General features: G+C 40.7%; 1 protein-coding gene across 1 annotated transcript; it reads left to right on the forward strand.

The window, feature by feature from the left end:
* The first annotated feature begins 4378 nt into the window (after positions 1–4378).
* Positions 4379–12085, forward strand: LOC117304885 (cerebral cavernous malformations protein 2 homolog). The gene is made up of 11 exons (XM_033789528.1): positions 4379–4543; positions 5663–5866; positions 6126–6209; positions 6498–6596; positions 7099–7186; positions 7771–7826; positions 8158–8281; positions 8797–8854; positions 9509–9602; positions 10333–10471; positions 10939–12085. The coding sequence occupies exons 1-11, from the start codon at positions 4499–4501 to the stop codon at positions 11205–11207; spliced, it is 1260 nt and encodes a 419-aa protein (XP_033645419.1). The 5' UTR covers positions 4379–4498; the 3' UTR covers positions 11208–12085.
* Positions 12086–12595: the final 510 nt, after the last annotated feature.

The following is a 12595-nucleotide window of genomic DNA, read 5'->3' on the forward strand; positions in this document are numbered from 1 at the left end:
TATTTATTTTGGAAGCATAATATCACACAAGGATGAGAATATACTAAAATATAGGTAATCTACAGATTGTTGTTAAAGCAAACGCTGGGTCGTGGGTTTGAATCCTGACCAAAAAACATATTTGGATTGTTTTTTTCATTCCGGAAATTAATGAGTGCACAGTGTTTATATCAGATATCTCTATCAGAGAGAGGTATATACTAGACTTGTGGACAAGTCGTTAAATCGGTCCCACGCGGTGAAATAGTCGAGTTGTGGCGGTGCTCCCGCGAGATCACTGCTCTCGCGCGAACTGCTGGCTGCCGAATGAGGAGTAGAAATCGGGCAGCCAGCAATTCGCGCGAGAGCAGTGATCTCGCGAGATTACCGCCACAACTCGACTATGTCACCGCGTGGGACCTTTTTAACGACTTGTCCACAAGTCTAGGTATATACATGTAAGTTGCGATTAGAAGCTGTTCTGTGTCCCCAAACGTATGGAGAATACTGGGTGCCAGACTAGTCTGCCTATTGGGTTGTGGTGCATTTTGACTAGTTTCTTAGTCAGCCTAACCAAGGTGGGTCAGAGCTGACCTAGAATTGTGTGTCGGGCTCTCTGGCACCCAGTTCACTCCTGAAAGCTACAAACGAAAATTCAGAATTTTAACCACAATTCCAAATTGTATGGAGCTGCTTAAGTGCAACAATTAGCGAAGCACACCATGTATGCTTTAACACCACAAACAGCTTTTTTGCATGTAGTATCTGTGACTGGTTTTCAGCTTTTTGTTGATTAACACAAGTTTGTAACGCAACTTGTTCTGCTTTAAGCAGATCTGTGAAATTGGGCACAGCTACCGAGTCAACCTGACCCTTCAATGGGTCATGGTAATTGTGAAATGGGTCCCCCCCCCCCAAAGTGAGTTTATCCGGGAGTTTAAAGGAGTAAACAAAAACAACAACTCTTAAAAAACACAGCACACATGCAAACATGCATGGACAAAGGACAAACACATCAAAAGAACAACTGAAGATTAGAGCGTATTGTTAAATACAGTTGCTCGTTGTTATGCGAGGTATGACATTAGCTTGGAATAATTCAAATGTTTTGGTCCTGTTTCGGAAAAGTGTTTGAAAACATTTTTCAAGGTTTCAAGGGATACGCTTCCGTTTAATTCACTGGATCTTCAAATGCCACAAGCCTTGTAATATCACCTAGGGGAAAGTTTGGATTTAGAGAATACATAGTCAAATCCATGTAACCATTGATGAGTCGATACTCTTTTTTTTCCTCACCACCCAATATTTCAAGGTCCCCAATGAACACCGTACCGGTAAACCAATAATAAGTCTCATCCCTTAACATTTCAATCGCAAACTGGTCTGGATTTGAAGCGTCAATTTCACTCTTCCCAAATGTCCCCGGTGCCTTGACAATATGGTCTCGTGAACCATCAACAGTATAGTCAAACTTATACGTGACCTTTACTGGGGCGCCCTCTATAAACCCATTTGGAATAAAGACCGAGAATGCAGACTTGGTTACGTAAGTTTCGTATGAAATAAGGCCCAGATAAACAGCACTCTTTGTGAGGGCATACTTTGCAATGGCGACTCTATTGCTTAGGAATCTGTTGTGGAATGGATCATTTGCCTTTAGATGGTGAACCAACAGAAAGCCTTTCTTATTGAAGTCGACATCAGCAAGATGACGTTTCACGGCTGCCTCGACCCTCTCCACTCTCCTCCTTGTTCGACACGCGTCCCATGAGCGAGTTCAGGACGCTATACGGAAGGCATCATCAGAAAGGTCCTCAAAAACAGAGTGGACTGTCACCATACGTGGGTTGTCGAAGTTGTCGAAGTAAAGAAAGTCTTTGATGTTACCGCCGATGACGTTCAGACCTAGACCTTCTTGCTCCAGGGAATTGATGAAGGTTTGCGATGCTTTGTACAGCGATCCCACACCCGGTATGTACTCCAGCAAAACACTGATGGTATTGGCGACATCATCTGAAACAAAGCAGGGGATATGACAAATTTACTTCTTTTTTGGTTTTGTTTTTAGTAAGATTTTATCACACCAAATAAGCAATTGGCATACAAAGAGCTCTTATTGTTATTAAAACAATACCGATGTATGATTCTTAAAGGAACATTACAGGGTTTTTTTCTTCTCATCAAAACAGTTTAAACTGACAATGTCGGCACTTTATGTAATCCACCATAATACATAAACTGACAAACCAGTAGAAGTTTGAGATCGATCGGCCATCTGGCTGGGTCACGAGAAAAATGTTCGCTGGAAAAAACTCGTAAAAACTGGGGAAAAACAACTCAAGTTTTCCACCTCTTCCGATTTGGATGACAATCACAGAATGGAGTGTCGAACTCTGCAAAAGAACAGTTCGGAGCATCTTGTCCACAGTTTTTATTCATAGACAAGCGGTGGCCAGTTAACATATAAATGGGCGTTTTAAAACGCACCGGCGTACTGTTAGCCAATCAAAGGCATCCCTCCTTGACTTAGCAGACCATCGCTGAAAACTGTCAAGGTCCTTTTTTTCAACCTTGTAAATTCAAATTACCTTGGCACTTGTTTTGTATGAACTACAGAAAAGTATCCATGAACAGTTGATTTCATACCTTAAAGTCATATTTAATCTGAAAGGCAGTGGACACTATTGATAATTACTCAAAATAATTATAGCATAAAACCTTACTTGGTAACAAGTAATGGGGAGAGGTTGATATAAAACATTGTGAGAAACGGCTCCCTCTGAAGTAATTCGCAGTTTTCGGATAGAAGTAATTTTCCACGAACTTGATTTCGAGACCTCAAGTTTAGAATTTGAGGTCTCGAAATCAAGCATCTGAAAGCGCACAACTTCGAGTGACACTGTTTTTTTCTTTCATGGTTATCTTGCAAATTTCCACAGGTTTTTTATTATTTTTATTCATATGTTGAGATACACCAAGTGAGGAGACTGGTCTTTGACAATTATACCAATAGTGTCCAGTGTCTTTAAGTATTGAACTGCCCTTGTAGCTTTCCAGTTTTTCCTCTGGAGAGAACGCCGTGACGTTTCGTGCCAAGCACGGCACTGCCCCTGCGCAGCGAGGGGGCTTCTTTGGTTGCAAGGCCCCTGTGGCCATTGTTTAGCACCTGTTTAAGAAGGTTGTTTTTCCCCCAAAGTTAAGAGCATGAATTTTTTTTCCGACGTCTTTTTGTTTGTCTGAGTGTGTTGTTAACAATCCCAGGTTATGATTGCATAGATTTAGGTAATTATTTGCTCGCAAAAATGCTTTAAATTGATTAATCTAACATTGTTATTGCCATCGATGATGTATATATGATGTACACGACTTCAGTAAAGGGCGGTGCTGGTGTCAGATGCAATTATGTCCGCCATGCAATACTGTCCGCTCCGGACACTTTTGCATATGCAATCGTGTCCGGGGCTATGCAAAAACCGTCCGGCAGACGTGTACATGACTGTACATGTGAGCGCGTGAATATTCACACGTATTTTATGATTGCAGCGAATACCCAACGGCCGAACATTTCCCATGTCATTCATGACATGCACTTAGCTTGTAAACAAATGGCGAACGAGTTCCGTCGACCATGGGCATTTAATTGCACGGGGGCGGACACAGCAAGTGCAAATGTGTCCGGGCGGACACAATTGCATTAAGCAAAACCGTCCGGCGAACATTATTGCATATGCAATCATGTTCTCCGGATAGTATTGCATAGAGGACATTGACACCGCCCCCTTCCTCCACTTAAACTCTAAGCCACGCCCACCCACTGTTGTTGTTGTTGTTTTTTCTTTTCATTTCATGGTCTACCATTATGTTATTCATTATTTGTGTTTCACTTTCTCGCGATATTTATACCGTCAGCAACAACTCAGAAGAAAAAAAGCAGGAGCACATCAATAAACAAAAAACGACATTTTTAAGGTCCGCACAATAATTTTCATTATTTAGTTTTCTTTCCCCGTGATTTAATTTATAGTTTCACTGTTAGACATTCATTGCACATCTAATTCATTCATCGTTTTGCTTCGTTTTGCTTATTGTTCGGTTTAATTTTTAACAAAATAAACTAAAAGTGATTCATTTTGACACGTACTTCGACTCGAGCCTCTGCACACAAAAATAAACATTGGGAAATTCACTGGTCCCGTACCATTTAAGTACCAGTTAACACAGTAATGTGTGTATGTGTGTGTTTATAAAGCCTTTACGAAATTACGGCTTCTGGATTCTGTGTCAGGATCCGTCCTGTCGTCTGCTGGAGCCTTGAGTGCGCACATGCAAATAATTCGAAATAACCGCGGGGCCGAGCCCAAAGCCAAAGCCGTGGTTTCGAAAAGGGCTCATGAAAACATTTGCAGCAGACGACGCGACATCGGTAGGGCAACTTTCGGCCACAATTTTCCAGATAAATTATGTATTTTAGAAGGGAAAACACACACTCAAGTACTCCTTGAAGTCGAAATTACATGCCATGGGTATGGAAGAAGAAATTGTTCCAAAAGCTTCGTCGAAAAAGGTGAGGAAAATATTATTTTGTTGTGTTTTCAGTCTCGACTCTCGACGACTATTCGATATTAAAAACAAAATGGCCGATTTACATTGTAGCCCGTGGCGTAAGTGTAAAACAACATTCACAAATTCAACGCGTATCACTTTTTTTGTAGTATTTGGAGACTAGAAAATATCTGCATTCGGAAGTTAAATAATAAAGCTAGGCACGGTATCTGTCAGATATTACGGGTTGGCCATTTAAGTTAACGAACAAAGCGACCACACCCAACTGCTTTATCAACAGTTACCGTTGCTCAGACTGCATCTGTTTCGTGAAAAAATGTTTGACATCTGAAATGAGACCTTGGAAAAATTTTACGTCGCCACCATAATTTTTTTCTCTCTTTTTTTTCTGGATGTATATATGCGTTAACCCTTCTTCTAAGGTAAGAAAAAAATTCAGTGGTTTTGGAGTTAATTAACGGCGGATAAATTGGTGGCGACGACCGGAAGATTACCCGAGACCTTGACGAGAATGTTTTGAAGGATTATGACAATAGGGTTTGAGCAATGTTGTTACCATATAATGGTTGTGCTTTGTTGAAAGATTGGTAGTTGGGTTAGCAAAAAATATTTGTGTTCCCGATTTTTCAGATTAACAAACTTTACTGTTTGTCAAATTCACTTGTTAAGTTGTTGTTTATTTTATAACTTGTTCAAATGTTAAGCCTTGGTGAACAGTGGAATTTACTACTCGACTAGGTTACGCCTCAAATAGTTGCGAATTCGACACTTGTCACAACTTATTATTAACTCCCAAGATGCATTGCGTTTTTTTGCGGCATATTGTTTGCCGCGGCGCAGGCACAATATAACAAAATTTGTGCTGAAAACGATTGAAAGGTTGTGTCACTGTTGTTTGATTGTGTTTCATAAGTAATTTATGTTCTTATGAGCGACACATTGGTTCACCAAACAGGGAGGCACAACTTTTCTTTAAGTAGTCACGTCGCGACTATTTTGTTTGTAGTCATGGTTGACACGATCGACTCGACTAAGCAGTCAATAGTCTCGACTACGATACAACACTAGTCACCCAGGCTTGACCATAACATTGTCGTACTTTGTGTTTTGTCATCATCAGCAAGGAGGGCTAAAGGGTCTTTTCAACAAAGACAAAGACAAGGGTCGTGCCCCCAATCGAGGCTCCCAGGAAAATCCTGTGCAGTTGCAGCATCACAGCATGCCGGAAAATCGGCGAGCTTTAAAGACTGCCGAGTTCACTCCACCTGAGTACAAGGTTGATCCACAGCTACTTATCGATAGCTTCATTGAAATCGCAATCAAGGTATTACTATTAAACAAAGTTAACACTTTTCAAAAAAATATTTCCCCCATCAATTTCTCGCAACTCCGATGACCAATTGAGCTCAAATTTTCACAGGCTTGTTATTTTATGCTTATGTTGAGATACACCAAGTGAGGACACTGGTCTTTGACAATTACCAAATGTGTACCTTCCCTTTAACCATTTGTTGCATAAATACCATCGGTTGGTAAGTTGTTTGCAACAGCTAATTCTATTTCTCATTAATTTGTCTTGTCAGTTTCTAGGCATTATACCCAAGGTGTCCTATGGCCTGGATCCAACAAAGAGAACTGAGCTGCTTCGAATCATTGATAAAGCCAAGGTAATAATAATAATTATACTGTGTTCTGATACAGCGCTTTATCACATCCCTAAGGGCATATCAAAGCGCTCAGTATTTTGTCCTGCAAGTTTTGTGGAGCTACGTTTTTGAAGTATGAGACCTATGTAATGGTTTACAAGGTGCTGTGGCACAATATGCAGCTGTTCTAACAATAAGTGCACTGGGTTCTTTTAAATTTTGTTCAATAACCCCAAACCCACCCCTAACCTCAAAACCACAATCCTCTTACCCCTCACATATTTTTGTCTTTTTCTCTTTTGTATGAAGAAACAAGGCTTGCTTCCATGGAGCACCAGAGAGACCAAGTATGATGCAATCTTATCCGTATCAGCCAGACAGATGAAAATAGTCAGGAGAGATGGTGAGGTAAGCACTTGTAGCAGTTGGTCATACTACTAAGTAAATGCCTTATAATAATAGTTGCTTCTTATAAAAGTGGATTCATATTTTTCTGCAAGGTATGTGGGACTACATTTGAATTATGAGATCTACTCCTTTTACATAGCATGATGTAATGCTCCACAAGGTGATGTGGTGCAATATGCTGCCAATCAAACCAGAAAAACCAGCGCGAACCCCTTTCTCTTTTCAATAAGTGCAGAGGGTTGTTCTTTTACATGCAGTGCACAAAATACAGGACTAGCTGCTTTATGTCCTATTCGAAGGACAAAGCATTATGGTTAAGTGTATTGCTCAAGGTGTCTCGGCTTGGACTCAAAGCCACACCCTGCTGATCAGAAACATCAGAGCTTCCGTCTGGTGCTCTTAACCGCTCGGCCATGATACGCTTTAATGCAAATCAGTTTTCAAGATTGCTCTCACAGTTCGGGAACTTGACACTACTAAAGTTTTGTTAACCACCCTTTAGGAGACGTTAGTGAGGCTTCCTATCCATGACATTGCTGCAGTGAGTTACATCAGAGACGACGGTCAGCACCTAGTCGTTTTCAAAATCGGTGAGTCTTGATCTAAAATTCGGTAGAGTCGACCCAGATCTCTCTCTCCCTCATCATCATCATCAAGTTCGGTTTTAAGGCCATTGTCCAGTCTGTTCCGGGTCGGCCTGCTTTCTCCCTATGGCTCTCCTCCACCTTGCCCTGTCCGTCGCTTCCCTTGCATCGACTCCAAGCTGTGCATGTCATTTGACACTGAGCTCTGCCAGGTCTTGCGCGGTCAGCCAAGATGTTGGTACACCTCTTGATGACCCAAACCACCTAAGCCTGTGCCTCCTCAATACGGTGCGGATCCCCTCCACTCCGACTCTCCTCCTCAGTTCATCACTTGACAAAAGTCATGCATATAGATTTTTCTCCAGCTGTCACAAACCCAGTGTCCCTTCTCAGTAGATCAACATAAGTGTGGTGCCCTTTGACCTCTTTAAGCTCAGCCATGCTTAGGCTCCCGGAGGACAAGCTTGCTTGCTTGGAAGCTCAGGGTGGCGATAGCAGTGCCCTGCAAACCACTAAGCTTGGGGGAACTCGAGATAGAGATATGAATTGTGAAATAATTACTGTTTTAAAATTCATTTTTATTCTCACAGCAAGCGACAGCCAGCAGGAGGAATGTAAGCTGGTTGTGTGTGAGTGTCACTCGAAGGTACGTGGTATTTATAAAAGAAAGTAACTTTTTAGCACTCTGTTAACAAAACACTCACTGAACATTACACTCCAAATGGGAAACTAGATTATTTATTTCTCATCAAATATGACATTCCGGACAGAAATATTTCAAGGGATTTTTTCTACTATCATCATCATTAGAGCGTGTAAGTTTGATGTAAATATGCTATCTTACACAAGTTTTTTTCTTACCAATTCTATAATATTTCTTTTAACTGTGTAATGTAAGTTAAATCTGTGGACGTTTGTGTTTGTGTCGTACAAAAAGTAGCCAAACCCTTTAAATATTTCTGTGATTGTCGTAACAGGAAGGTGCAGATGGAGTATGCGCACTGTCACAACAAATCTTCTACCTAGTTTACACTGAACTCACAATGAAATACTTTGATCAAAGTATCATAAGGGCAGCGAGGAACACATCTCTAGGCAGTAGTAAGTCATTCACCATAATTGCTTCTCACCACCCAGGGGTATAAATGGGTACCTGCGAGGGTAGAGGTTGATACTGTGTTTGAAAAAGCCTTTACATCACCATGGTAGCCTGGGACTGTATACAATACTGTACACACTACTTGGCCACGACACACTACTACGCAGTGTGTCGTGGCCGAGTGGTTGCGTTCACCAGATTCAAGCTCTCGTGTGTCTGTTCAGCATAGTGTGGGTTCGAGTCCCGGTCGTGACACTTGTATCCGTGAGCAAGACACTTAACTATAATTGCTTCTCTCCACCCAGGGGTAAATGACTACATGTGAGGGCAGAGATGGTTTGTGTGATTGATTTAGCTCAGTGTGCTACATATTTTTTGCACAGTCTGTATACTCCCCAGGGAGCTAAGATGGTTTAAGGAATGAGTTAAATGGCCCATTGACCAGTGGGAGTAAAGTTGGAAGCACTTTTAGTAATAATAACAATAGTAATAATGTAATTGATGTTTTTGTCAACAGTGTCAAGAAGTGTTGCGAGTAGAACACCGTTGGATTTAGATGTCTTCCAACCTCCATCGTAAGTTAACAAATCAATTACTTTTGTTGTATTTTTGGGGCAAATAGAATTAGCTGTTGTAAAGTGCTTACCAACCAAAAGGACCTATGGTATATAAGAAGAACAAATAGTTAATGGCCTGACATTTGAACCCTAGCAGAGTCTTTCTCGGATGGGCCATAAATCCATAGGTCCTGGGTTTTTAAAGGGAAACGGCTCGCCCTGAGTTCCTGGTTTGATTGGCTGCATATTGGGCCACAGCACCTCGTAAACCATAACATATTGCTATGAAGGAATAGGTCTCATACTTCAAAAACATAGCCCCATGTACCTTGCAGGAAAACAAATACGGAGTGCTTGGATACATCCCTTGGGGTGTGATAAAGCACTGTGTAAGAACCTTCTATTATTAATATTATCATATAATATATGTATTCATTTTGGTTTTACCCAAATACACCGATGTGTGTGAGCACTGTATCTGTGAACAAAAATCACAGGCATATTTCTCGGGTGGGATTCAAACCCAAAACCTTTTCAATTCTAGAGCAGTGTCATACCAACTAGACTACCGAGATTGCCCGATAGCATAAGGCAGTCAATATTATCATTACACAATAAACCATTTTTTGAGATTATGTTATCAACTGATTGATTTGATGTGCATTTTTACAGGCCTGACCCAAGCTCACCCGCAATGAGGCAAAGCAACAGCATGGATGATCTCAGTGTGACAGCCAAGTTCCTGCTACAGGAGTATATAGAAGTGGTAAGAGTCAATAAAACCATCCCCAGTCCAACCCCCAGCCCCCAGTCCTCCGGAGAGATTGTGGCCTGTCACGGTCAAGTGGTTAAGAGCATCGGACTCAAGATCTCGGTCTTGGTTGTGACACTTGTCTCCTTAAAGGCAGTGGACACTATTGGTAATCACTCAAAATAACTATTATCATAAAACGGTAAACCTTACTTGGTACATGCTATGGGGGGAGGTTGATAGTATAAAGCATTGTGAGAAACGGCTCCCTCTGAAGTGAAGTAGTTTTAGAGAAAGAAGTAATTTTCAACGAATTTGATTTTGAGACCTCAGATTTAGAATTTGAGGCCTTGTAATCAAGAATCTGAAAGCATACAACTTCGTAGGACAAGGGTGTGTTTTCTGTTCGGCGACCAATTAAGCTCAAATTTTTACAGGTTTGTTATTTTATGCGTTGAGATACACCAAGAAGTGAGAAGACTGGTCTTTGACAATTACCAGTAGTGTCCAGTGTCTTTAAGCAAGACACTTAACCATGATTGCTTCGTAAAAGCAGTAATGCAAACAGCTTTTTACCCAAGTCTCTTCACAATGAGGCTCGCGGCAATACCTCCATGACTTAGGTTGAGGTTGATATCGATGCCTCAGTGAAGTATTAGGCCTGAGTTAAAATTATGAATATTATTATTATGGAACCATAGTTTATACTGAAATGTTTGTTGAATTTAATGTTCTCGTTGCTCAGCTTCGAAGTAAACTAACATCCGATGAGCTGCAACAATTCGCATTGATTCTGCGTGACTACAGACAGACGGGGTCCATCAAGGATTTCTGTAAAAAGCTTCAAACCCTCTATGGACCGGAACGGAAGCTCCTCTTCCCAGGTAAAAACTCAAACATATTTGTTAATTTATTCCTTCGTTATTTTTATTTTTTGACTGTGGTTGCCCTCAGGAAAAAGAGTAGTTTAAAAATGGCTGTAAATGTGGGAGGAAAACCTGGGAGAGCTGTTGACAGTATAAAACATTGTGAGAATCGGCTCCCTGTAAAGTGTGTAGCTTTTGAGTCAGAGGTAATTTCTCACTCAAATATTAAAAGACTTCAGGCCTGAAGCCTTCTTTAGGCATCTGAAAGCACACAAATTTGTGCAACAAGGGTGTTTTTTCTTTCATTATCCTCTAGGAACTTTGATGACCAATTGGGTCAAAAGTTTCACAGATTTGTTATTTTATGCACATGTTGGGATACACCAAGTGAGAATACTGGTCTTTGAAAATTACCAAAGGTGTCCAGTGTCTTTAATTGGTGACTGATTATTCTGATGCTATCTTTTACTTTCAAATGATCTCAGGGATGAGGCCCTACATCCCGGAGAAGGATATCGACTATTTTGAAAACGTCTTGGAGCGAATGGGTGTCCAAGACGTCGCAGCCAACAGCTACTACTACACGAGTCCGCAACGCTCACGACGCACCAACAGCGAGGCTTCGTCATCCATCGGTGGATTCGACATGGGCTTGTACAGCCACTCCATCATGTCGGAGAGAGACGAGCTAGATCGAGCTTTACAAGATATCTCTAAAGAGGTGGAACACCTGGAAACAAGCGTTGACTCGTGAGTTATGACTCAAGAGTTATGATGACTCACATATAAGAGACCCAAAGACACATGTGAGTTTTTTACTCTGTTGGTTACTGTTTGGTTATTGTTTGCAGTTCATTTGTTGGACGAAGGAATAGAGCGTTGAACTCACGAGTTTAAGACTCCAATGGCCTGATGACAGAATGAGTTTTTACTACTCTTAAAATTTGAGTCTGTACTACTTATTGGATAACAAGGTCACACAGCTGTATACGTCTGATGTAATATTAATCGCAGCGTATTGGTGTATTCAGGAACATTTAGAAACGAGCATTGGCTCACGATAAGACTACTTACGAGCGTTGACAAGAAAATGAGTGATACTCTTTGTGTGTTGATCTCAGTGTATTTGTTGGATGATAGAACACCTAGAAACTCACAAGACCTGATGAGTTTTCACTTTTTGATGAGGTTATACTCACTGAGTTGTATATAAGTGATATTGTTTGCAGTATATTTGTCAAGAAAGTGGAGACCTAGAGTAGAAACTCGTAAGCGATATTATGTGAGTATATTTTGAGAATACGGATTACTCAGGCGGATTACTCAGTCGCTCCAAAGTTGTGACGAACGGACGATCTATTCGCAAGAAACTCGTAATGATACCGAGCGTTGAAATTTGGCTCACACTGGATTTCTGATCGGATTTGCGCAGTCGTCGTCTGAGTGATGCTTACAATGTACAGGGATTCAACTCCGGAAATAACTCATATAGTTACTCAATTACTCAGTCCCCCCAACAGAGATAATCAGGGTCTAATATTATAGTGCTGCTTAAATACACAGGACACTATTGGTAATTGTCAAAGACCAGTCTTCTCACTTGGTGTATCTCAACATATGCATAATATTACAAACCTGTGAAAATTTGAGCTCAATTGGTCGTCGAAGTTGCGAGATAATAATGAAAGAAACAAAACACCCTTGTCACACGAATTTGTGTGCTTTTAGATAATTGATTTTAATGTTTTATACTATCAACCTCTCCCCATAACTTGTAATCAAGTAAGGTTTTATGCTAATAATTATTTTGAGTAATAACCAATAGTGTCCACTTCCTTTAAGGTAATGGACATTTTTTGGTAATTGCTCAAAATAGTAAGGGTGTTTTTTTCTTTCATTACTATCTTGCAATTCGAAGACCAATTGAGTCCAAATTTTCACAGGTTTCTTTCTTTATGCATATGTTGAGATACACCAAGTGAGAGGACTGGTCTTTGACAACAACCAAATGTGTCCACTGTCCAGTGCATTTAAGAAAAAATACAGCCAAGCACAACAAAATAATAAAGGTTATAGCCTAAATACCATTCTACATGCGCTATTTGTAACTGGTATTCTGGTAATTTTTGCTTAGCCGCATCT

Source organism: Asterias rubens, chromosome 21 (assembly GCF_902459465.1).
Source record: "Asterias rubens chromosome 21, eAstRub1.3, whole genome shotgun sequence".
Lineage (NCBI taxonomy): Eukaryota > Metazoa > Echinodermata > Asteroidea > Forcipulatida > Asteriidae > Asterias > Asterias rubens.

Coding starts and splice junctions, on each gene's coding strand:
- LOC117304885 (XM_033789528.1), top strand. CDS start 4,499: ATGGGTATGGAAGAAGAAATTGTTCCAAAAGCTTCGTCGAAAAAG. Junction 5,867..6,125: donor TCATTGAAATCGCAATCAAG/GTATTACTATTA, acceptor TTGTCTTGTCAG/TTTCTAGGCATTATACCCAA. Junction 6,210..6,497: donor GAATCATTGATAAAGCCAAG/GTAATAATAATA, acceptor TTTTGTATGAAG/AAACAAGGCTTGCTTCCATG.